This window comes from Chelonoidis abingdonii, chromosome 4 (genome assembly GCF_003597395.2).
Source record: "Chelonoidis abingdonii isolate Lonesome George chromosome 4, CheloAbing_2.0, whole genome shotgun sequence".
Classification (NCBI taxonomy): domain Eukaryota; kingdom Metazoa; phylum Chordata; order Testudines; family Testudinidae; genus Chelonoidis; species Chelonoidis abingdonii.
Genome location: NC_133772.1, coordinates 89332577 through 89360024, shown reverse-complemented (window position 1 = coordinate 89360024; position 27448 = coordinate 89332577). Strand labels below are relative to the sequence as shown.

Genomic DNA, 27448 nt, shown 5'->3' with positions numbered 1-27448 from the left:
TTTGACTAGAGGCCACACAGGCAGGACTGGCTCTAGCCATTTCGCCGCCTCAAGCACGGCGGCACACCGCAGGGGGCGCTCTGCCGGTCGCCGGTCCCATGGCTCCGGTGGACCTCCTGCAGGCATGCCTGCGGATGCTCCACCGGAGCTGCGGGACCAGCGGACCCTCCACAGGGACGCCTGCGAGAGGTTCACCGGAGCCGCTTGCCGGGCTCCTGGCAACCGGCAGAGCATCCCCCGTGGCATGCCACCCCAAGCACGTGCTTAGTGTGCTGGGGCCTGGAGCTGGCCCTGCACACAGGCTACTCAGAAGCAGATATGGTTCAACTGTAGTCAAACCTCTGGGAGGAGCTTGTAACAGATATAATATCATTAATGACTGTGTGGGTCACATTGCCCCCAGTGCCATGAATTGGCCAGGGGTGCCCACACCACTGACATGCATTTCACTGGTCCCAAGAAGCCAGCCTTGGACTCCTATGGGGGACCTAAATAACACATCATCATTAGGAAAAATTACAGTGACACAAATTATTAATAGAAAGTGATATGGATATTTGCTGTGCTCTTCCCCCTGCTCTGTCCCTTTTCTTCTCCCTGTTTCTTTTTTTTTAAAAAAAGATTTGTTTAAGCATGCTCTGTTTTGGAAAAGGAAGGAATCTGGGGATGGGGTCTGGCTATTGAAGAGACAGCAGGGATATGAAACATTTTCCCTATTGATTGATTACTCTTGGAATTGCTACGTCCATTAATTTCTGATTTCATAATATTTGAGGTTTACCCACAGGTTCTCCAGCGTGAACTGAGCCTCCAGCTCCTCCCTTCTCTGAAAATTAGAGAGAGAAATGAATGAAGCATGCAAAAACCTTTCCCAATAAAGGCAGCCCCATTGATTATGTAAACTCTTCCTCCCCCTCCTATCCACTCCTGCCCTCGTATTCAAGGATCTTTTGCAAAGGAGCCTTAAATTTTGTGCTGCAAGTACAGTCATTTAATTTCACTTTTTGGTCTCTAACAATATTCTGCTTCCCAGAAGCTGTTCCCATCATTAGGGGTGAGAGGCTCATTGCTTTGACCTCTCTGGGTTCAAAAGGATGTTGATATTACTGAATGAACTAAAGACATTCTCAGTTTTCCTTATTAGTTGCTTGGATATAAGATATTAAATTGATCTTTTTCTTTCCTGTCAACTGTCCCTCCACTTCAGACAGAGGCTAAAAATTTATCGCTTTGAAAAATATTGTGAAAATCTAAATGAGGCTTTGAGCATCCAAATCAGGGCTGTTTAAGTGTGTAAAGTGTGCCTACTTGCCTATTTGCCAAATATCAGATTTGGTGCCAATATTTAAATATTGAAGTCATGCAGCATAATTATCAGATTCTTGGGGTTTTTTTTACCAGTATAGACCCGTACCTGTTTCAAGAATCAAAATCACTATTTTGCTCCATAGTTACTAAGTTAATGGTGACAAATTATGACAGAATAATATTTTACTTCTTGTATAGCTCCTTCCATCAGAAATTCTAAAAGCATTTGATCCAAATTAGTTATTTAATCTTCATAACATGTTTGTTCCTTTTGGAGAGCAATTGTCCTGATACAAGTTTGCATGTGAGGAAAGAGGTAGAGAGAGATTTATTTGTCCAAGGTCACATGGCCAGACTACAACACAGCCTGGAGTAGAGCCCAGGTCCTCCTCTCTCCCAGTCCTGTGTTTTAAAGACAAGACCAAGCTCCCTGCTTCAGAATTTCTCAGTTACATAACTGGAGATGTTCATCTCCAGAAGTTCAACATTGGTGGTTCAGTCAACAATATCATCAAACCCTTGATAAACTCCTCTGACAAAGTATGTTGCAGTTCTAGCCAAACTATTCAGTACAATGTCACAGCAATTGTAGAGAGGCTTTGCTCGTAGATAGGCTGAAAGAAGTAAATATGTATAGATATATGGATGGATGGAGAGAGACTAACACTCAATAAAGTAAAAAAAAAATATAATACAAATTAACTGTCTGAGAAAATTCCAGAGAAATGTATGCTTTCCACCTCGCTCTGCTTGTGATATCGGTTCTTACCTCTGGATTCAACTGGAACTTCATAAAAATTGTTTCTCCAAGTGGGATTTTAGCTATATCAAAGAGAACAATGAAGTGACCATCATCTTGGACAATGTCTTCATCAAAGATTGCCAGTTCCAGGACGTTCTGGGAATAGAAATAAAGAACATATTCTTTGTTAGATGGCATCTAGGAAACAAGGTTCTCTGTGAATAATCCATTTTTAGTGTGTGCATACAGTACAGGAAGATAAAGAAGGAAAGCAGTAGGGGAGAAATTGGCACAAAGACAGAAGAAGAGATGACGAGTAAGTGAATAATCACTCATCTTTACTGGAAATATATTCTAATCCGATCAATGAAGGTTGTATCACGAATTCTATTTTGAATCTGTTTCCATTTGCAAATAATTTTCTCAAAATTCTTTATCTGGATGAACAGACAATTTAATTTTAAATGTAGATAATCTTATTTTAAAAACAGCTGTTGTAATTTATCAACTCATGAGAGAATAAATGTTTCCATTCAACAGGGAAGCAGTTATGACTCTTAGCAATTTTTCCAAGGATTCATTTTTTAAAATTCTCTGTTGGTTTTACTGATCCATATTCCTTCAAATTCATCACAGAACCAGCTGTGTTCAGGGAATGTTCGAGTATAATGTTCTTAGCAAGACCCACCTGAATAAAGTGCTTAACACTTTGTGTGTCATATTATGACAAATCTGCTACTAGAAATCAGGAGTTCCTTGGTCTCAGTTCTGCACGCTGTTGTTCATTATCTCAAGCCACTACTCAATGAGAATTTGTTCTGATTGTGTAATGATTCTAATTTATATTTCATTGGTTGAATTTGTTGTCACTCTGCATTGTATCTCTCTGTTGCCAGAGCATCTATGAGATGTCGGTGTTATACACATAATGAATAGCAGAGAATCCTGTGGCACCTTATAGACTAACAGACGTTTTGGAGCATGAGCTTTCGTGGGAGAATGCGGAAAAGGATAAATAGACACAAATCAGATATTAGGAATGGCAATATACAAAAACCTGTAGGAGAGCACTTCAACCTCCCTGGCCACACTATAGCAGACCTTAAGGTGGCCATCCTGCAGCAAAAAAACTTCAGGACCAGACTTCAAAGAGAAACTGCTGAGCTTCAGTTCATCTGCAAATTTGACACCATCAGCTCTGGACTAAACAAAGACTGTGAATGGCTTGCCAATTACAGAACCAGTTTCTCCTCCCTTGGTTTTCACACCTCTACTGCTAGAACAGGGCCCCATCCTCCCTGATTGAACTAACCTCGTTATCTCTAGCTTGCTTGCTAGCATATATATACCTACCCCTGGAAATTTCCACTACCTGCGTCTGACGAAGTGGGTATTCACCCACGAAAGCTCACGCTCCAAAACGTCTGTTAGTCTATAAGGTGCCACAGGATTCTCTGCTGCTTTTACAGATCCAGACTAACACGGCTACCCCTCTGATACTTGACATAATAAACAAACATCCTTCAGGGGGGTGAGTGAAATCTGAACTAAATCAGAATTTTCTAGCTCTCCAGCTTGTTAGTATAATTTTCAATAAACTCAGTTGAATTAGTTCAGAACCAGAAAATAAATTATGTTTCTAACTTGCTTCTGGAGTCTTATTCCAAACACTGGACTCAAACCCCAAATACGTGTTACTGAAGTTGCTTACGTGATTCAAAGAGGAATTTTAAGGATACTTTTAGCATCTAGTAATTGAAGGGATATTATACACAGGATGCAGAAAACCTTGTCCTGGCTTTGTCTAGACCAGAAGAATCTGGCTACAGATGAGACACAAGAGAGAGTACTTGGCATTTTTTCTGCACCTTGACCTGACTCTGGATCCTAAAATAGAAGGTTTCATTCCACACTGGATCCCTGCAGTTCTTGATAGTTTTGGTCCGGACTCTTTCAGCTGAAGCAGTCGGCAACCACAGGCTCACGTAGTAATTGGACTGGCTTACTATTGGAAAAAAGTACAAAATAATTGGCAATGTAGCAATTTATAACTATATATATGCACACAAACACATACGTGCTATATATGTATGTGTGTATGTATATATATATTATAACCAATAAGAAAATCCATAATTACAAGAGATGGTATATCAGCTTGTCACACATTCCTTAGTGCTTCAGAAGGGTCTAGAGAAAAAAAAATCCTACCCTAAGCTTGTTGATAAAACATAAAAGAAGAAAATCTCTCTTCTTGGAATCTTATTTACAAATCTGTAATTTGGAAATAGATATGGGTGAAACCTCAAGATTTAGATAAGCACTCCAATTATTGACTTGTCACATACGAAGAGCAACAGTCTTATCCTCCCTCCCTGCCAATCAGTGGAGCTGATCCTACTTAGGGTGGGAAGAAGTACACACTGAACCTCTTTAAGGGTAGCAGAGTGGTTTGTGCTCTCTCTGACTCCTGGAGACAATAGGTTAGTTCTCCTCTCACCTTAGTGTAAGGCTATGTCTACGCTACCACTTATGTTGGCAAAAGTTATGTCGCTCAGGGTGTTAATGTTCCAGCCCCTGAGCGACATAAATTACGCTGGCATAAACGCCAGTGTGGACAGTACTGTGTCGGTGGGAGAGCTCCTCCTGCTGACATGCTATTGCCACTCATTGGGGGTGGTTTAATTATGTCAGTGGGAGCACTCTCTCTCATCAGCACAGAACAGCTACATGAAAGATCTTACAGCTACACCAGTGTAATCTCTCTAGTGTAGATATAGCCACTGCTTCCGGGAGCCACGCAGAGCTGCAGCACGAGCAGAGTGGGACAAGCCCCTGACCCAACTCCCTGGCTGCAGTGCTGGAGTGGGGCAAGCCTCAGACCCCTCTACCTGGCAGGAGCTCGAGGGCCAGATTAAAACATCTGAAGGGCCTGATGCAGCCCCCAGGCCGTAGTTTGCCCATCCCTGTCTTAGAAGAAGAGTGCCTATCCCAGGGAAAGCAGCTCCTATCCTCAGCAAGCACGGCAACACTTAGCACTGTTTGCAAACTGATTCAGCATCTTGTCTCAGTAGGTCGCATAGCTCAACTATAGGTAGGTCACATAGCTCTGCAATCCAGGTAAATTGCTGGAAACACTCACCATCAGACATGCTAAGTGTGTCCCTGTAGACTCAGAGGTGAGGTGTCATCTCTCGCACTATACTAAGTTCATGAACTATACCAAGGTGACCAAACTGCGGCTCGTGAGCCACATGGAGCTCTTTTACAGTTAAAGTGCAACTTGTGGCACTTCCCAGTCCAACCCTCTCCCTCCCCCCATCTCTGCCTACCAGAATCAGGAGGGAGCTCAGGGTTTCTGCCCTGTGGCAGGGTGGTGGAACTAGAGGCGTCTGCCAGAAACAACTAGTACCTGCTGGGGAGGGGGGGTGATATGCACAATTTAAAGGTTTGCCCCTCCCAACCAGCTTGAGTCAAGGCCTCCCAGGTACACCACCCTCTTACCCTCAGTGGCCCCTCCCTGCAGCTCCCAGGTGTTAGCTCTGTGTGGAGACAAAGTGGTAAACAACTAGGAGCTGCAGGGAGGAGCCACTGCTTTAGCTCCATGGGGAGAGGCAGCAGCAAAAATAGTGACTCTCCCTGCAGCTTGGCTGCTGCCTCACCCCACTGCCGCAGCTTCCAGCTTGCTGGCTCCAGCAGCTGCCATGCAGGGAGGGGGCCTGGCAGCACCATGTGCCCAGTAGGGAGGGGGATCTTGGGGTTTCAGCCCCACAGGGCACACCTGCTGGAGCTCGGCACTTTAGCAGGTGTGGGGCTGAGGCCCTAAGCCCGAGAAGGTGTCTCCCACAGGGCCGAAGTCCCAGGACCCTCCTTCCTGCAGGGCTGAAGTCTCGAGCCCCAGCAGGTGCGCTCCAGATCTCAAACTTCTGAAGAGCATTGTATGTGGTTTGGAGGGTGAGTAAGTTAGGCCACCCCTGAGTTATACAATGGATGCCAGCAGCATTCGCCAACTGTACAATAATCCATGACAGTCCATCAGTCGAGCATCCATGCCAAGCTCTACTCTTTCAGACAGCAATTTTTCACAAAGCCCACTTTAATTAGATGTTCATGGTGAAGGTGAAATCTCTTGTAGAATATAGGAAAGCTTTGCTAATTCATTCTGTGGTAAACCACAAGCCCATACTGAAAGTAATTTTCCAGCTGTGCTGTTCACATGGTTAGATATCAGTGAGGTGTTCTCATAGGGAAGGCCAGTTCTGGTGGCATCATGGTCCCTGCAAGCCAATGGAGGAGCATCACTTAACTCCATGCTTTTACCCCTGGCACTGTCTGAAGACCCGAGACAAGGCTACTTACACTAGTTCTGACACTAAGTTCTTCCTCACTCCCAAATGGTGCAGCTTCTCATGTTTTTTTAGACTGTAAATTCTTTGGGGGCAGAGACTGCTCTTTATTAAGTGTTTTTATGGTACCCAGCACTGGCTGGGATGTTGAAGGGCTACAACAATATAAATATTACGGAGTAACAATAATGATAATGCTAAGGAAGAGTGACTGCCTGATACAAGTTAGAATAGCACTGAGCAAAGACCAAATATTTCAAGTTATATATGCCACACGGCTGTACAACAAAGGAGAAGGAGGAATTTCAGATATAGTGCTTAACCAAGTCATAACTGAAGTACCACAAGCTGCGTTCCTGATCATCGGAGAAGATCTCAATGGCTCTGTGCGAGAACACAGCCAGGGCTATGATGACTGTCACAGAGGATGAGGCTTTGGAACCATAAATGAAGTTGGTGAGGATGTCTTTGAGTTAGCCAGAGCCCATGACCTAATGATTACTAATACATCCTTTGCAAAGAGGGGGGATCACTTAATTAAGTACAAGAGTGGAGTCAACAAGTCCCAGACTGACAACTTCCTGATTAGAAAGAGAGATTTAAAAACCCTAGGAGATTGTAAAGTGATTCCAGGAGATCAGATTGCAGAGCAACAAATTGCTTTGACAGATTTTTTATGAAAATTCTACTGGAGGATAAAAGTGAAGTTGTGCAACAAAGGATAAAATGGCGGAGGCCCTCGTGCAGGCAAGTTAATCTGAGATTTAAGGATGAGATGGAGGTTGGACAATGACCAAACAACCATGATGACTCCAATGAGGTTCAGGGGAAAATATTCAAACATACTACAAAAAGTGGACAGCTGTATGTGTACAAATGAAAGGAGATGTAGTGGTGGCCCAGTGATGTACTGGAGGCCATATAGAAGGAGGAAAGGTTTAAGTGATGGCAGAAAGTAAGAATGGGGCAAAGTTATGAAGAAAACAAGCTGGTAAAAAAAAAAGTGAAAAGAGCAGTTGCAGAAGCCAAGTGCCAAATACTGAAAGACTTATATGTGGGTCTACTTATGAAGAAATTGGGAAAAGGAATATACCCATTAACCAGTATCAGGCAAAGAAGCACTGGGGACTTGGGAGTTGTGAAACATGTCAAAGCAAAAATGCTGGGAGATGGTGGAATCATTAGGAGAGGGCAGCTATTTTAAGGGAAACTGCTTATTGAAGAGAATCTGAGGAAATAGTGAGGGAAGTATGAGCAAACAGCAACCTCACAAGACTTATCACCAGGGTGGGGATTCAGATAATACTAAAAAAGACGAAATGTGGGACCAGATGGTGTATTAACCAGGGCATTTAAAGCACTAAACCATGAGGGAGTGGTGATAATGACAAATGTCTTTAAATTAATCCTCCAAACTGGAAAAATGCCTGACAAATGGAGGAAGATCATATTGGTCTCTATCTTCAAGGGTAAAGGGGATGTGAAAGAATGTAGTAATTACCAACTCATCAAGTTACTGAGTCACATGATGAAGTGGCTGGAAAGAACTAATGAGAAAAGACTTCATGAGGAACTGGAGCATCAAATGTCAACCAATTTGAGTTTCTGCTGGGACTGTCAACAATGAAACCAGTGAATTGCCTATCCTTCTAAGGTAATGAGGGAATTGTGGGAAGGCATTGGAGGACTGTCAAGACTCAAATGATTTAGCCTGGTCTCACTGCAAAGGGAGTCGCATAAGTGAAAACCTCACTTGGGCTTGAGTTTACAGCCCCAGACAAGCCCCACTAGCCCTGGTTGAAAGCACCACTGAACTCAGGTGAGAGGGTTTCGTGTGTGAATTGGAAGGGAGCTAGAGCAACACCCAGGTAAGAGCCCAGGCTAATTCAGCAGTGAAGACATACCCAAAAGTCTTAAAGTCCCCACCTGAATTTCTTGCTTGCTAGGACTCCCACAGCAGCCCCAGTGGAGACACATAGGAGCAATGAGACTCTGGCTGTGGCACCCATGGTGGTAGCAGCAAGAGCAGGAAAATAGGCAGGAACCAGAAGTATCACCGTAAGAGGCCCTATCACAGGACTTCAGTTAAGTGCCAGTGGCAAGACCAGGGATTGATGTAATGCTCCTCTGTCAGCCTGCAGAGAATGTCTCTTCACCCTCAAGTATCAGAGGGGTAGCCATGTTAGTCTGGATCTGTAAAAGCAGCAAAGAATCCTGTGGCACCTTATAGACTAACAGACGTTTTGGAGCATGAGCTTCCGTGGGTGAATACCCACTTCATCAGATGCATGACAAAGTGGGTATTCACCCACGAAAGCTCATGCTCCAAAGCGTCTGTTAGTCTATAAGGTGCCACAGGGTTCTTTGCTGTCTTCACCCTCACTTATGCAATCATTGCCAAGCTGCTGACAGGTGCTTTCTGCTAGCAAACTGCAGTATTAGATTTCGGCATGAGCATGCACACGTACACACTGTTACAAAACACCCAACTTGAAATTCTCAGAGAGATGTAACCTAAGTAATTAAACATTGTCCAGAGATGACCTCATATTGGATGGGAGACACATCATGGAGTGGAGCCTGTGACAGTGCTGAGAACTAACAGGTGAACCAGCACCCTGTAAGCCCAATTAATTTTCCCATAGAAGGTCCCGACTGAGGGAAGCTAGGGCTAATTATTAGATCTGTTTGAGCTGGGAGAGCTAACAAGCTAGTTAACCCATTAACTGAAAAAGCAGAAAGGCACACAGAAAGAAAGTGCAAAGGGGGAATGAATGAGAAGGAAAGGCTAGTAGGACTGGGGTAGAGAGAGATCTCTGCATGGAGAGATGTCTTGACTCTGGCAAAATGGAGTGTTTGTATGTCACTGGAAACAGAGTTGTTGTGGAGGACCGTAAGAGGTGGTGGGTGAGATAAACTGCACCTCAGTGTTTACAAACTGGAGGTGTTAAGGCCATTTGTGTGAGAAGACAGAAGTAGAGGGCCATGCCCTGTCACAGGGCCTAAATCCCAAATCAGGATTTTGGTGATTGGTACGTAGGTCAAGAAAGCATAAAAACTCACCACTCCTAAATTCACATGCTGCTGCCACCAGTACCTTTATAACTTTTAGTTAAGTGACTAGTACACCCACCCAGGATCTCAGAGACTCAAACTCATTCCCACCTATGCCTGATGAGAAGAGGTTTGAGTTTGGTCTCCCCGTCCCTGCACAGTGCCCTACCCACTGGGGTAAGCAGTATTCTGGACAAGGTTGGTTTCAATCTCTCCTGTTGAAGTTGTTCTACTGTGTATAAATAATTAAATATGTATTGGGCCAGCAAAAGAGTGAGAATGACTCTATAGCCCAGGTTAGGCACTGGGATGTCAGAAACCCAGGATCCAGTCCTTCCACTCCAGTGCTATGCCTTTCTCTCTGGCCTTGACAAATGCAGTCTTGTCCCACTCATATCCATTCAGAATGCCACTCCAAAGTAATTTTCCTAGCCCGATGCTTTGACCGTGTCACTCCTCTCTTTGAATCCCTCCATTGGATCCACCTTCTGCGTTGTATCAAAAGTAAAAGTTGCTTTGTCTTCACTTTCAAGGCCCTTCATTGTCAGTCTCCACCCTACATCTCATGTACTCATGTTGTCAACACTCACCTCCCATCAGCCCATGATGCCAGCTTCTATTGCCAGCTTGTTAAATTTTCAAACAAGCACCTTTATGCTTTCTTCCAAACTGCCCCTAACACTTGGGAAGTGCTCCCTGTAAATATCTGCAAAGCAACCTCATTGTCAACTTTCAAATCACTCCTCAAAACTCTCGTTACATTGATGCCTACAAAAACTTAATAATGGCTAGGCAGCTGGTGTGCAGAGACCACTGCCGATTATGCTGACTAATATTTTCTCATTGTTTTCTTGTGCTTCCCTGGCTGTTTGTATCCATCTGTTGTTTCTTGTCTTATACTTAGATTGTGAGCTCTGTGTTTGTACAGCTCCTGGCACAATAGGATCCTGGACTATGACTAGGGCTCCTAGTCATGGAACATGGTGTTCCAAATGTCAGTATGGAATTGCAGTAGCATTTGCTGATAATGCCTGTTACTTGTACTTTATCTGCATGTAAAAAACTCTTCTCAAAATAATTAAAATAGTTAACATTTACACCACACGTACATATTTCAATCCTTGTACAACATAAACTAACGAATCCTCAGCACCTCTATGAAGTATGTATTTAAATATTATTCTAATTTTTCAGATAGCATATGAAATAGAGATAGATGGGTCACCCTCAGCTATAGAGTGAGTCAGCAGCTGAGCTGGGACTAGACCTCAAATGTGTCCTTGATTAGTCAATTATTCACACCACTAAGTCATTTCAGCCTCATTTTTAATTCTTGTCTAACTGGTCTCATTACAAATCCTTTTGAACCAGGTATTACTTGGGCAATCACCAAACTAATCTGCTTGCTGCTGTAGTTTCCCCACTCGTGGACAGCTTAGTCACAAGGGAAAGATTTTTTTTTGTAGCATATATTTGTGTCTCTTCCTCTGGCCATATCTTGTGATTATTAGAAGCTGTCTTACAGTAGCACCTAGAGACCCTAATTGATATCAAGGTCCCCCTTATGCCAGGCACTGTACAAAGACATGTAAAAGCTTACATTCTAAATAGACATGACAAAGGAAGTATTATTATCCACAATTTACAGAGGGGGAACTAAGGCATCAAGCGATCAGTTGACTTGCTAGGTCTTACATACTTTCCAAGGAACTGGTTTGTATGTAAACCCCATATGGTCTCAGGAGAATCAGTCCTGTGGTATATAGAACTATCTGGGACAAAAGTTCCAAGAGGTCTCTTGATTATTATGAGTGAATGATTGAAGTGGTTCCTGGCTCCTAGGCAGTTGATTCCAAGGGATCTTCTCCAAAATCCTTCCTGTCCCACAAGTAAAGGAAGAGAGAAGGCAGAAGATTCTGGAAGTGAATTGCTGACTACGTGATGTAGGGTGAAGAAGGTTGTTTCTGTGGAACATTGGTACACCTTCTAGGGAAAGGGGTCTGTGTAGTTTGGATGGTTTCTACCTCAGCAGAAGGGGAACTTATCTCCCCGAGGACAGACTGGCTAGAATATCAGGAGGGTGTTAAACCAATAATAATAGGGGAGGGTAAAAAAAGGAAGACATGAGCATTGATTTAGCACAAACTCAAGCTATTTAGAACAAAATTAATCAACGAACCAAAGGACATGAAGAGAAGAAATTCTTTAATTGTCTAAACAGCAATATTAGGAGCCTGGCTAATAAACAAGGGGAACTGGAATTGCTGATTTATTAGCATAAATTCAGTCTAGCTGATATTACTGAAACCTGGTGGGATAAGTCACACTGTTGGAATGTTAAAATCAGTGGTTATAACTTATTCAGGAAAGATCAAGTGGGCAAAGGGGGAGAGGGAATGCACTCTGTCAAAATGGCATTACCTGTTCCCAAGTAACTGATAACTCAGAACATAGTATCTTGAATGTTTATGGATCAATGTTCTAACACATAAAAAACAGAAGATAGGGTATTAGTAGTTGTCTGCTACAGACCACCAAATCACACTAGGGAATGAGATGACTGATTACTTAGGCTATTTATAATGTGTAGGGAAAAAAAGCTGCATGATCAGGGGGGACTGCAATCAGAGTGACATATGCTGGAGATCTCATGCTGCCAGTACTAAAACATCCTTGGGATTTCTAAATATTATATAGATGACATTTTCCTAACTCAAAAAGTGTTGCATCTAACACAGGGGAATTTTATATTAGACTTCCTCTTGACAGATAAAGAGGAACTGATCACAGAAATAAAAATTAATGGAAGCTTAAGTACAAGTGATCATGACTTGATCACATTTATAATGTGGAAAAGGAATAAAGTCCAGACCAATTATATATATACTTAGGGTTTTCAAAGGGCCAATTTCCACAAATCTGAGAACAATTATGAGCCAGATCAGCTGGGAGGAGGAAGTTAATGAGGAAAATGTGAATGAAAATTGAGAATTGTTTAAGAGCACTTTACTAGAAGCCCAAAAAAGCCACAGTCCCACAGCCATAGCACAATGGGGTTCAGGCTCCATGACAGGTGCTACTACAATAATAATAAATAATAACAATAATTTGATTGTCTGATTATAGTTTGACAATATTCTGAACATGTATTATAGTCCAGACAATCTTCACTACTCCAAGTATCTGTGATAAACTGCACTTCTACTGTATTTGGGTAACAGTATAGTTATTTGTCCTCATGGAACTGGACCGCAGATAATAGTCTCTGGAAATAATTTGGGTGCATGGGTCCAGGGCCACCGGGAGGGGGAGTGGGGCAATTTGCCCCAGGTCTCAGGCCCCACAGGGGCCCCCCACAAGAGTTTTTTGGGGCCCCTGGAGCAGGGTCCTTCATTCACTCTGGGGGGCCCGGAAAATTCTCACGGGGTCCAGGCCCCCGAAGCATGTTCCGCGGCAATTAGGTGGGGAGGGGGGATCCTTCCGCCCCGGGACCTGCTGCCGAAGTGCCGGGTCTTTGGCAGCAATTCGGTGGCGGGGGCCCCCCACCGCCAAACACCCCATACTGCCTGTATCCTCTCGACGGCCCTGCATAGGTCCATTTCACAACACACGTGGCCAAATTCATTGCTGCGTTAGTCATTCTGCTGATTTACTTGAAGTCAGATTCATCCTTGGAATTAAGTTACTTCACGAATGAATCACCCTTGTTGCTCATCTGTATTCTCAGTAATTCTAGAACTATGAGGAGCCCCAAAGGAACAGTAAAGGTACTCACAAAAGTCTCTCTGAGGAAGATTTCTCATTCGTATGATTCTTACAGTGAGCAAGTAGCAAAGTGATGCTTCCTTGGTAGAAAAATGACACATAAAATACATGTGAGAACATCATCATATGGAATGTTTTTATTTAGTGTAATTTATAACAACACATTAAAAGGAGCCCGACTGCTACTCATGGAGCCTATTTAAAATAACAAAAATAACAGCCATAAAACAAATCCCAGAAATCTCCACCCTTAACATAACTCAGTAATAGATGGAACTTTCCCCACCGTAACTCCACCCCCCTGTTTACAAAAATCACTCCTATCGGACCCTAGGCTCTTCAGCTACCCAGGCAAGATGTAGAACAGAGAAGAAAGGCAAACAAAAGAAATAGCCAACAGATGAGGAACCTTACTTAGCCAACAATACAATTTTTATATATTAATCATCTAAGACAATTTCTTGATTTAAATTGTCTCTTGTATCTAAAACATCCCAGCATGAGATAGTGATAAAACAAAATAAGGGGTGTTCTCTTTGGTTTTGTGTGATGGTTTAACAAAATCCTCTAATGTTTTAGAATCAAATTCAAGGCTCATTTAGAGGCTTCTACTTTTTATGCAGTTTTTTGATTTAAGGAGGAAAAAAATTTTAAAAAGTTGGTTTGTTTGTTTCAAAAGGTAGAATTTTAATTTTGTAAGAACTAGTGGCCACCAATACAGACCACATGGTTAGTTTCTCTCCTGTATTAGGTGAGTGGCAACTAATCATAGCAAATCTCTTTTTAGTGTAGGTCTGCCTCTTAGGCCTCCTTTACTTTCAGTATTGCAAGGAATTCTTCACCATAGCAACTGTGGAAGTCCTAGTGCAGATTGGAGGCTGGTGCTTTCCCCTCTGTGTGGTCAGGACTTTCTCTATGACTGTGTGGGGTCCTGAGTAAATGTCCAAAAAATCTCATTCTAAAATGTCTTCCTGGGTTACGTTTCCACAGCACCCAGATTCAGTCTAGAACCTCAACCTTTCTTGCTTTCTGCCAATAAACCATCAGAAAGGGAAAAATCTCAAAGCCAAAGTCTTGCAGGGTATGTCTACACAGCCCACAGTGGCAAGTCTCAGAGCCAAGGTGAACAGATTTGGGCTCATGGGCTTGCTGTACAGCACTAAAAACACCTGTGAAGATGATGCTGTTCAGTCAGAGCTCAGGCTCTGAAGCCCATCCCTCTCCTAGGCTTCAGAGCCTGAGCTCCATCCCAAACCTGAATGTCTACACAGCTGTTTTTAGCACTGTAGTGCGAGCCCAAGTCTGTCAATCCGGTCTGTGAACTCACTGCTGCTTGGAGACATACCCTCCAAGACCAAGGCAGCTCCAGGAAGCCTTTCCATCTCTCTCCTAGTACTTCTTCCAAGGAGGGAGAGATATGCAGTGATCTTCCCCATTCATCCTACTCCGAGATATAGGAATCACTTTGAAGGGGGCTGGTAGTCCTTTAACAAGCCAGTCTCCAAGACAAGAGAAAATGAGATTTACTCTTTACAGGGGAGAGCCGTTCAGCGAAATCTTGTTCTTTCGTTCCAAAATGCTGCATATGGTCCAGTCCTACCAGCAAACTGGCAGACATTAAAGTTACCCTGAACAAATTAGCATCTCCTGAAACCAGGAACGCTGGCCATTTGCACTATTAATGGAAATAGCAGTTCCTTCATGCTCCTGGACTTTACCACACTGGAGGTTAACATTCCCTTTAAATAAAGCCTTAAACAAACAAACAACCCCATCCCCCAAAACTATCCTCCAACCCCCAAATGTAAGGAGCCCTTGGTAATAATTATGAGCTGGCCTCAGCTTAGATAGAAGCAACCATCTTCAACTCCTTTAGTGTGTTTCCTAGTGTTAGTGGCAAACGTACAAGAAGGCAAAAATAGCTACTCAAGAGTTCTAAAGGAAGACAAAGAGGACCTTGGTTAATGCCCATTTCACACCCTTAATGAGATTTCACATGACATGATAAAACTTTCTGATAATGCATCAGACAGCAAAGAGAAGTGGGATTTCTTCTGTAAATGGTCACACTTCGTATATATCCAATGTCACAGACCTGGGCATGCTTTCCTAAAACAAATACAATCATGACCATGCTACAACAGGCAGTAATTGATTGCCTCCACCATACCCCAAAATCAGGCAAACGTTTGTGCATATAGATGAGCCTTTCATTGTATTATGCTCTGCTGTTGGATGAGCTTTGCATCATTTTACTTGGCTTATGCCTTGGGCTAAATATTTGTTAATAACACAGGAAGTTTCACAATACACTGTACCTCTGTGAGGTAAGAATTTTCATCATATTACAGATGGGCAGCTGAGCCACACAGACATAAAATGACTTGCCCAAGGTTACACAGGAAGTCTGAGGCACAAACAGGGAATAAAATCCAGATCTCCCAGCACACAAGCCTGTGTCTTAGCCAACCCTCCTTCATAGTTTACTATGGAAAAGTCAACGTGTTTGACCTTGTTTCATACCAGTGTGAATACTGGGATTTCAGAATTTCAATTCAAGGATTCAGTGCTGCTAACTCCTGCAATTTTACTTCAAGCCTCGCCATATTTGGTGTTTATCTTAAAGCCCCAGCTTCTGGAGTTATGTGACTATATAAAAAGCAACATAAAGTCCTGTGGCACCTTATAGACTAACAGATGTTTAGGAGCATGAGCTTTCGTGGGTGAATACCCACTTCATCAGATGCATGTGGCGGAAATTTCCAGAGGCAGGTATAAATATGAAGGCCAGAATCAGTCTAGAGATAACAAGGTTAGTTCAGTCAGGGAAGATGAGGCCCTCTTCTAGCAGTTGAGATGTGAACACCAAGGGAGGAGAAACTGGATTTGTAGTTGGCTAGCCATTCACAGTCTTTGTTTAATCCTGAGCTGATGGGGTCAGAATTTGCAGATGACTGAAGCTCAGAGTTGCTCTTTGAAAGTCTGCGTCCTGAAGGTTTTTGGCTGCAGATGGCCACCGTAAGGTCTCGTATAGTGGGCAGAGAGTTGAAAGTGTTCTCTACAGCTGTTGTATATGCCATTCCTAATATTGACTTGTGTCCATTTATCCTTTTATGAGGATAATCCAGTTTGGCTGTATGTACATAGCAGAGGGCATGCAGCACATGATGTGTTAATTACATTGGTGGGACGTGCAGGTGAATGAACTGGTGATGTGCTGATCTGGTTAGGTCCTATGGATGTGTCGCTGGTGTAGAGATGTGGGCAGACTGGCATCGAGGTTGTTGATGATGGTCTGAGTTAGGTTACTAGGTGGTTGCGTGTGTGGTTGCTGGTAGAATATGCTTAAGTTGGTGGATTGTCTGTGGCGAGGACTGGCCTGCCTTCCCAAGGCCTGTGAAAGTAGAGACGTTGTCCAGATGGTTGCTAGATCACTGATGATACCATCAGCTCAGGATTAAACAAAGACTGTGAATGGCTAGCCAACTACAAAAGCAGTTTCTCCTCCCTTGGTGTTCACACCTCAACTGCTAGAAGAGGGCTTCATCCTCCCTGACTGAACTAACCTTGTTATCTCTAGACTGATTCTTGCCTGCATATTTACACCTTACTCTGGAAATTTCCACCACATGCGTCAGACGAAGTGAGTATTCACCCACAAAAGCTTATGCTCCAATACGTCTGTTAGTCTATAAGGTGCCACAGGACTCTTTGATGCTTTTTAAAGATCCAGACTAACACGGCTACCCCTCTGATATGTGACTATATAAGACTCTCTCTCTGCTTTAATTTAAAAAAAAATAAGTTTATAGCTCTTATGGTGGCAGAAAAAAACTTGAAAATGTGAATTCAAACAGTTCAAAAGCCAGAGACAAATACTCACCCGCCACCCCCAATGTATTACTTTAAAAGAATCTCATGATTGCTAAATGCTTGCAGATGGCAATTCTGAGCATTACTAAAGTTGCTACATTTGGACGAGGCTGTGAGAAGAGGAGCAGAGAGCTGAACTGATGGGGAGGAGCCTACCTTATCTCAGGCCTTGTACTGAAAACACACAGTTTTTATACTGCTTTAACTGTATCTGTTCAGAAACTTAAACTATACAATTCTAAGCATCTTTGTATCCCTAAATCTGCATCCACACTAAGGGTTGTACCACTTTAATTGTGTCTGTAGCAAAACAAAAGGATGTTTCAAAACAGATATAGTTAAAGCAATACAAACACCGTTGTAAGATCAGGTTTTACATTCCTTATTAGTTGGTCTTCCTGCTATATTACATCCCCTTTTTAAGCACCAGCATGCAAGATGCACACCCACTGAACACCAGATCAGTGCAAATTATACTATGTTCCCACTTACTTCAATTTGCGGACCCAACAGGTGACTTGTCACCTTTTTTGCGCTCTCAGTTACACTTTTAAAATGAGAGGTCCCCTCCACTGAAGCTGCCAGAGTACCTCTACTGATAGTGATTTACATATTTTTGGACAACTTTGAAATTATATAAACAAATATTTTATACCCTGTGGATTTCTGTGGAACTTGAACTTTTCTTGGGCAGAAAAGAGGCCAATTTCCCGATGTTTCCCATGAGTCATATTCCTGAGTCTCGTTCTATTATAGACACCATTACTAAACATGAGATAGCTTTTCATTTAAATCCACCCAGTTTTGCTTTGAGGCAACATCTGTATATAATGCATAGCCAGCATTAAGCAATCCAGGAATGTATAGAAATATTTGCATTGATATTTCTAATGTATAATAAACACAAACGTAGATCTAGAAATGGTTCCCAAGCAATCCTGCAGGCACCACTGGCTTTCTTCCCTTCGAAGTCTTTTATTGTGATGACTTTTCTTCCAGCAGAGCTTGAAGGAACATTTGTTTTGGAAATTGGGGGTTATCATTAAAAAAAACAAAGGACTTGCAACAATCATGTTATGAATGTGAGACACTAGGCCACATTCTCCTTGCACTTTGGTATAAATGAGTAGTAACTCGATTAAAGTCAGTGCAGATATGCTGGAGTAAAAATGATATAAGTGAACCAAGAATAAGGCGATATGAAGTGTCAGGGGGTAGCCATGTCAGTCTGAAGAAGTGAGGTTTTTTACCCACAAAAGCTTATGCCCAAATAAATCTGTTAGTCTTTAAGGTGCCACAGGACTCCTTGTTGTTTTTGTGGATACAGACTAATGCAACTACCCCCTGATAGTTGACACCACGCAAGGCACTAAATTTAGCCGTATGAAGTGGAAATTCATCAACCTCAACATGCATCTGAAGAAATGAAGTTTTTAACCCATAAAGGCTTATGCCCAAGTGAATCTGTTAGTCTTTAAGGTGCCACCGGACTCCTTGTTGTTTTTGTCTATGATAGTTACTCCTGGAGGAATTCTGCGCCATTGTGCCTGTGCAGAATTCATGTCCGCTGCAGATTTCTTTGCTTCCCCACAGAAAAATGGCTTTCTGACAGGGAAGCCAAAAGAGTGGTCATGCAACCCTCCCCAGAAATATGTTTTGGGTGCCCAGGGCAGCTGACAGAGAGGTAAATCACTGTGGGACAGGGGATGGGGATGGGGAAGACCTAGCTGATGGTTTCTACCCTGCACTGGACTCAGCTGCTAGTCCTGGCTGGGCTGGGGAAGACAGGACTTCCTCTTTCCCTGCATGGCATCCAGGGACAGGTCAGACCACCCCCAGATTTCTCCCCAGGTTGCAAGAAGCTCTGCAAACTACCCCCTCCCCTACTTCCTGCACCCATCACTCCTCAGTTGCTGGGGGAGGGATCACTGTACAGGGAGCTGCTCCCAATCTGATTAATCCTTGTGCATCCAGACCCAGTCATACCCAGATCCTCCTGTTGAACCTCACTCCCCATATCCAGAACCCCCTCTACTAAGCCCCACTCCCCCTGCACCTGTACCACCACAATGAGCCCCCCACACCCAGATCTCCACCCCATTGAACCCTACTTGCCCAGCATCTGGATCCCTCCACTGAACTCACCATACCCAGACCCCCATGCTGAGCTCTATTCCCCCCCTTACCCAGAGCCGCCTCACTGAGCTCCAACCACTTTCACTTTGATGCCCCCTCAAAGTCCCATTACCATTGCAAGCAGAACCCCCTAATAAGCCCCCGTGCATCCAGAGCCCCTCCCCCCCACAGATCCCTCACTGAGCTGCCCACACCCAGATTGCCCCACCCAGAACCCTCTGAATCCATATCTGGATCCCTCCACACTGAGCTCTTCCACTCTTGGATCCTGCTGGGTTGAGCCTGCCTGACCAAAACTGGTGCACCAGGCATGGAGGGGCAGGGCCCTGGGGTGTTTCTGGGGCAGGCCCAGTCTTTGTGCTGTGTCAGGGTTGTGTGGAACCTCACCACTGAGTCCATGTCCCAGGAGGGAGCCGCAGAGTGATCTCCCACCTCTGTGCAGCCAGTGGCCTGTGCTCCCCAATGCTATGCTGGAGCCTCCATGTTTATTTGACAAATAAAATTTACAGAATTTTGCTGAATTTTAAAATATTGTGCACAGAATTTTTAATTTTTTTTGGCACAGAATGCCCTCATGGTAATGATAGTAACTAATATACAATGGTGGGTCCACCTAAATAAATCCCTTTGAAAGGAATGAAGCTATGAAATGAATATATGTTACCTATTACAAACCAAACACACAGAGAAAAATATAGCACAAAAGAATAATGGGATTCAGACAGTGCTTAATTTATAATGAAAGAGATACTGGAGCTCAAGCAATTAGGTCCCAGGGCTCAAGCAATTTTTTTACATTCATAACTAGTACAGCAAGCCCAGATGTGTCAGGTAATGAACTGCCAAGACTAGAGGTGCCAGGGCTCAGACCTGGCAAGCCCTGGCACAAATTAAGCTCTGGATTCAGATGATTAACATAAGAACATTTCAACATAGAAACTAGTATCACTAAATGTTCAACACTTTGATAACTAGTAAATTCATTCCAAAACTCCTGTCCCTCACTTGCCCTCCAAAAAATCCATAAACTTATTTATTCTCTCCAAAATGTTGTCTATTTTATGGTACCTTATAGTCAGCATCCCACTGTACTGCACGCTGCTTCATCCATTTAGTTCCTACATTTCCCAATGGGTCTGTTTTGCTGTTTAGGTCCTAAGAGAGGGAAAAAAAGAAAGAATGGGCAAGTGGTAATATTTGAAAATATCTTTCCAATTTTGTATTATAAATTCATAATTGCAGCACCATATTTTGACTTCAAAGTGTGGAGCTGTTGCTTATTTACTCCCAGTGTGACACGATGGTGTGCTAAGCAGCAGTCTGTACTTCCTTTTTGTTTTTATTGTCAAGGTTCTGGGTAAAGTGAAAAAAATATGGAACTGTCATCCATTTCTATAAAATATAGCAAGGGTGCTAACTCTTCACAATGGTAGATGTCAGAGGAACAGCAACCCTGACTGACAAGGCAGGACTGAAACTCCATGCACTCGGTTGTGCAGTTCTGGACAAGGATCTCAGCAAATCTTATTTGGTTTTATTTATTTTTTCTTACCTTATGGAAGCCAGCAGGTGATTCCATTGTGGTCTCTGCTACATCCAAGTGAGGTGCTATCAATGGTACTGGAGTACTAGGTTCCACAGCTGGCAATGACTCCTGAAACATATGTGTTGACTTGAAAACAGCCAGAGTTGCTGAGCAGGTGCTGTATACATATTGACCCAGAGCCCTACCCCTCTGTGATTCTCTTAACAGAAAGAATCCCCGCCCACTTTTCTCACAATAAGAGCAAGTCTGTTGCAAGAGCGGGATTTCTTTTGCAGCTAAAGTGATGGAGGAACAGGATATGCAGAGGCCAAAGGGGCACATGCTTGCTTTGTGCTTTTAGGCACTGCCCATACGGGGAGCAGTGGGAAACAATGTGCCACTCTGAGGTTCAAATCCCACTTTTGCTCTCCTGTTGCAATGAGGACAGAGGGGGGGAGCAAGTTGCTACAGCCATGAAGAAAAGGCCTGATACTTGTCTCCTGCCCAGTGTCCAGCCAGCTTGGCTCCACCCACTCCCAGATCACCTGCTTGGGGCAGGAAGCACAGTGGAATAACTGTCACCAAAGCTGAGGGGGACACAGACCTCCTTCATAGTACCACAAACATCTCCTTGCCTCCTGACATTATAATTTACCTCCTATACTTCCACCACCAATAAGCCTGAAAACACTTCTCTCTCCTCAAACATTTCTCCTCCCTCACTCCTTCCAAATTTCCAGTTTCTCTTCCCTTTCCCTCCAAAAATATCTCCATCTCTCCAAGGCTTCTTCCAACCCTATGTCCCCTTGAATTTCCCTCTCCAAGTCTCCCTTTAAGGCCCTTCCCTGAGTTTGTGTCCTCTCCAGTATACCCGAAAAGTCCGTCCTCCCAAGACCCTCCATATGAATATGTCCCCTCTAAGGTGGTTTCATTACAAGGTCCGCCATAGCTGTGGCTGTCCACAAGATCCCCTATGTGTCTTGATTCCACCTCAGCTTCAACCCGCAAGGTCACCCCACAGCCCAGGTCCTTCCCTGGTTTCCCTATCTTCAATTCCTGAACTTCTTTAATGGTGAGGAAAGGAGGAGCTGCTGCTGGAGAGGGGTTGGTGCAGCATTAGGAATATGCTACACAGGAGTCCTCCTAGGGCACCAAATTTTATGGGCACCTGTGATTGTGACTTAGCCACACAACCCCTCACCAGCTGCTAGCTGTAGCAGTGTGGTTTTCACTCATCTGCCCCTAGCACACTTACAGTGGGACTGTCTTTTTAAGGCATAGTCCAGCAGTGAGATCATTATGGTTCCAGCCTAGCTGTCCCTCCCCCAGATTTCAGGGGCACAAAGTTCTGTGTCTTTAAGGGCATCCTATGCACTCAGACATCTGTGTACACCAATGACCAAAAGCTGGAGCTCCCACTCCAGTACAGCACCTGCACGGCTGGCCACTATAAACCCTCAGATTTCAGCCTTTAAAGGGCACTTCCCTTGTTTCAGCTTCGCTACAAACACTACTCTGGCTGGGTACTCCCCTGAACAACTCTGGGAGGTGGCAAAATACAGTGCCAGCCCTGGTCCAATGGAATTCAAGTGTCCATGCTGTGAGGCCCAGGACTATATATTTTTTTGCACTCAGTGTAACGTGACACACCAGCTACTCCTGAGGGAATTCTGCACCACTGAGCATGTGCAAAATTCATGTCCCCCACAGATTTCTTTGCTTCACAACAGAAAAAGGACTTTCTGACAGGGAAGCTGCAAGAGCAGTCACACACACTCTAGCTGCACAGGTACATCATTTCAGGTACTTGGAGCAGCTGGCAGAGAGGTAAATCATTGCAGGACTGGAGCACCGCAGTGGCTCCTACTGTGAGCCAGGATCAACTGCTAGTCCCAGCTGGGCTGGAGGCAGGAGAGGAGGGGCTGCAAGGAGTGGTTGAGGCTGTGTCAAACCCAGCTCCAGAAACCTCCCTCAGCTGCAGGAAGCTCAGCATCCTCCCCTCATGGCTCCTTAGCTGCGGGGACAGAGGTCACTGTATGGGAAGCTGCTCCCCCATCTACCCAACCTCCATGTATCTGGACCTCCCATACCCAGACACCCCTGCCAAGCCTCACCCTGTACACCCCGAACCCCCATAGCCCTCCATACCCAAACCCTACCCCACTGAACCTCAATCTCTGAATCTGGAGCTCCCTTTACCCAGACCCTCTGCTTTCGGACCTCCATCCCTGTACCCAAACCACTCCCCACTGAGCTCCCTCCACTCAAATCCCCTGAGGAGGAGACATCACCTGCTCCATCTTGAGCCCCCACATCCAGACCCCAATGCCACTGACTCCCAACCAGCTACACCAAGACCCTCACGCCACCAAACCCCACTCTCCCAGCACCCAGATCCTCTGCTGAGACCCCCCACACCCAGACCCATTTGCTGAACCCCAACAAACTTCACCTGGAAGCCCCTGCAGAGTCCCATTGCCCCTGCACCTGGAACCCCCCAACAAGCCTCTGTGCATCCATATCCCGCAACACCTAGACACCCACACACACTGAGCAGCCTGCACCCAGATTGTCTCACACAGAATCCTCTCACTCCACACCTGGATTCCCCCCTTAGCGATCCCCCTCCACACTTCGATTCTGCCTAGTTGAGCCTGCCTGCCCCACACCTGGTGTGCCTGACACAGAGGGGTATGGCCCCACGGTGTTTCTGGGGCAGGCCCAGGCTTTGTGCTGTGTCAGGGTCAGGTTCAGCCGCATCTGAGTCCATGTCCCGGGGGTGGGGGTGTGGAGGCTGCAGAGTGATCTCCCACCTTTGTGCAGCCAGTGGCCTGTGCTCCCCACTGCCATGCTGGAGCTTCTGCATTTATTTATTGACAAATAAAATGCAAAATTTTAAAATATTGTGCACAGGGTTTTTAATTTTTTTGGCTCAGAATGTCCTCAGGAGTAACCAGTCTGACATATACCCCAGACACAGAGGTGAAAGTAAGCTGGTATGGTCCAACGCGATGTACCAGCAAGAGCCAGTACACCATGCTGGTCTGGACTGGTTTCTCCAGGCTGGTGATTTAAAGGACCCGGGGATCCCTGCAGTGACCGGAGCCCTGGGCCCTTTAAATGACCTCCCAAGCCCTGCTGCCGGAGCCCTGGGGTAGCAGCAGCAGGGTTCCGGTGGTGATTTAAAGTGCCATGGGCTCCGCTGCAGTAGCAGCAGCCGGATCTCCAGGCCCTTTAAATCACCCCTGAGCCCCGGGGCTCCCAGCCACCTCTGCAGCTGGGAGGTCTGAGGGAGATTTAAAGGCCCCAGGACTCCCAGCCACAGCTAGAGCCCCTGGATTTAAAGGGTCTGGGTATTTAAAGATCTCACCTCTTCTGATTAAGGCCATGCCCCCTGCTCAGGACTCCAGCATACTGGTAAGTCCTTTATGTTACTTTTACCCCTGCCCAGACATCTGATGGATTTGCAGGGTAGGTACTGACAAACATAATAAGTGGTGTCTCCAGGTAGAGGTCTACATAAGCACTCAACTCTAGACCTGGTTGAGATTTTTCCACTGGAACATTTCTCCTTTGGAAAATGCCATCTTTTTCACATTCAAAAACTTCTATGGAAACTAGGATGGATAAAAATCAATGATTTTTTTAAAAAATCAAAAAATCAGATTTTTATATTTAAATTGGATTTTTTGAGAAAATGCTTTTTGAGGGAAAAACCCATCTAAAGATAGTTTTAATTAAGATACATCATAGCTCAAAGATATCTCATCATGGAATAGGGATTATAAATTCTAATTTTATAGTATGGGACAATATAGTCATGTAATGTTTAAAAAAAGTTTTGTAAATGAGTTCCAATAGTTCATGGATTAGGGACCCAATCTTATAGGGTTCCACAGGCTTCTGTACAGATTATTTAGGTTAATCTTTCTATTTATCCAATGCGACTCAGCGCTCAGTCTAGAAGATACGATCAGAAATGCTTAGTTTTGCAGTTCTCAAACTGTGGATTTGTGTCTCCAGAGGTAGCATGTTTGCTAACAGCAAAAATGTTTTAAAATAAATAAATAGATAGAAGTGAGAAATAACAGACGTCAACTCTATTGTCCCTCTGCAAATCTGTGTACACAAAGTCAATCTCTTACCTCTCTCTAAAAGTGCAAAGTTTCAAAAAGTTCAATGAATAGAAGATTGTTGGAGGTGGAATAGATCTGGACAAGGAGAAGACTGGAAATAAATGTGAGACACGAGGGACATATGCTTTTTCATTAAAATATTATGTTTGCTGTTGAAGAAAAAAATCCAGAATATTTAAAGTTGCTGTTTTAGTTAAATAAAACAGTTTAAATGTCTGTCTGGTGACGTTCTCCTCCTAATACAGCATGGCAAGAAAATCCTCCAAATATTAATGATAATAATAATTAACCTGTTGAATTGCAGATATTTATGAAGTCATTGGGAGGTGAACTATCTGCTTCATTTACCTTTTTAAATGAAATAACCAAACAATCACTGATTTTCTGATATAGCTGTAAAACTAATCTGAAAAGTTTTCAAAATAAATCACTATTTACAAATTGTTTTAAATCAAATCCACTCTGATGGAAGGGTGTTGCTTTTGACAAATTATTGAGAAAAAAATTGGAAAAGCTTTTCGGTCAGTATTCCATTTTCAGAATGCAACGTTTTTACTTTACATATTGAAATGACTCTCTGTTTCAATTTTTAAAAGGTTATATAATACAATATTTTGTAAAAAGTCTAAAGTAGAACAAACTATTTCTAGTTTGTCAAAACAAAACATTTTGTTCAACCTAAAATTAATTTTTTCTTTAGAATTTTATTTTGTGGGAAATTTCTAAATTTTTATTTTTGTTCTGAATTAGAACAAAAACAAATTCTGAAATGTCAGTGTTTCGCCTGGAACAGAAATTCCAAGTTTTGCCCAGCTCTAGTCAAGTAACATGGTAATACGGCATTACTAGAAAGACCGGAAGAATTTACTGGGCTGAGGCTGGTAAATTGGAAGGATCTCTTAGCACCTCAAAGAAGTGGGCTGAATGATTATATGTTCTGATCAATAATGCAAGTGTCATAAACACATATCTAATACATCTATGTAGAAAATCCTCCCAAATAATGAAACTGTAGCACTTACTTGAAAGGAATCAAGATTAGTGTGATGATGAAACTTGACACTTACAATTCAAAAATTTTATGTTTATGAAATCATAGCCTCTCAGATATTATGGTGATGGGTGTGGTATAAGAATTACAGTGAGAGGTATCAAGTTTGGTTGATAAAGATAATTGTGTTGTGTTGATCTAATAGACTCCTTCAAGGCATTCAACTTGGTATAGCACACTATTTTGATTAAAGAACTGGGCTAATATAAAATTAATGTCACACATAAATTAAAAACTAGCTAAACAATAGACCTCAAATATAATTGTAAATAAGGAATTACCATCAAGGAGGTGTGTTTCTAGTGGGGTCCTGCAGGGATTCGTTCTTGGCCCTGAGCTATTTAACATTTTTATCAATGACCTGGAAGAAAACATAAATCATCACTGATAAAGTTCGCAGACGAAACAAAAATTGGAAGAGTGGTAAATAATGAAGATAGGTTACATATATAGAATTATCTGGATTATCTGGTAAACTGGGGCAAGCAAACGATATGTATTCAAATAGTGCTAAATGTAAATGCATTCAGTGGCAAAAAGCTATGTTAATGCAGAGCTAAAGTTGCTTGGTGGTATGTTATTCCCTTGCAGAACACTAAATTGAGCAAAATGAAAACGTCTGCCACAATATACCCCATTAACACATATACCTTTATTCTGCCAACTGCACAGTTGCTGAAATGTACAAACTCTTCACCAACTTTCATAACGAATTCACCCACATCCACAGGATTCCATCTAGTACTTTTACAGAACAAAAAAGGAAGGAAAAATGGGAGGAAAAGGTTCCCCATGTCACCTTCCCTCTACACTCTTTGAGCAATGCCTCTGCATGCACTGGCCCTTGGCACTATAAGGGTACTTCTACACTACCCACCGATCCGTCTAGTGTAGACACAATAAATTGATCCCTGAATGCTCTCCCGTTGACTGCTGAACTCCAGCTCGGCGAGGGCTGGAAGCAAAGTCGACAGGGGAGCAGCAGCCATCGATTCTGTGCTGCAAGGATGCGAAGTAAGTGATTCTAAGTCCATCTAAGATATGTCGACTTCAACTACGCTATTCTTGTTGAAATATATGTTGAAATCAGTGGGGCTGTGCAGGAGAGCAGAGATCTAGTTGCATGCATCACATTGCAGTTTTGGGGCTTAAAGTAAAAATCCAGTATCATGACTAACACTATGGCTACACTTTCAGATGTAGAGCGCTGGGAGTTAAACCAACCCTCAGAGACAGCAGCAGGGAAAGCGCTGCTGTGTGTTCACACTGTCAGCTGCAAGTGCACTGCAAGCACACTGCAAGCGCACTGGAGTGGCCACATTTGTAGCACTTGCAGCGGTATTCGGAGTGGTGCATTATGGGCAGCTATCCCACAGAGCACCTCTTCCCATTCTGGCGCTGAGGCTTGTGGGAAGGGGGAGAGCGGGGACAGGGCATCCTAGGTCCTGTCCCAATGCCCTGTGATGCATCACTTCGTATCCCAGCAATATCTGTTCTTCCATCCACATTTGG

At 43.6% G+C, this 27448-nt stretch overlaps 1 protein-coding gene across 2 annotated transcripts in view; it reads right to left on the bottom strand.

Annotated features, from left to right (window-relative positions):
- The window catches only part of LOC116832805 (cytosolic phospholipase A2 epsilon-like), a 48169-nt gene extending 27282 nt beyond the window's left edge, over positions 1-20887 (bottom strand). For both annotated transcript variants that reach the window (XM_032793845.1, XM_032793846.1), the window contains exons 1-6: positions 20777-20887; positions 20293-20379; positions 13226-13295; positions 3919-4055; positions 2078-2206; positions 786-826 (exon numbers count right to left, since the gene is read on the bottom strand). In XM_032793845.1, the coding sequence (XP_032649736.1) occupies positions 786-826; positions 2078-2206; positions 3919-4055; positions 13226-13295; positions 20293-20379; positions 20777-20887 (575 nt within the window). The remainder of the gene's footprint in view (positions 1-785; positions 827-2077; positions 2207-3918; positions 4056-13225; positions 13296-20292; positions 20380-20776) is intronic.
- Positions 20888-27448: the final 6561 nt, after the last annotated feature.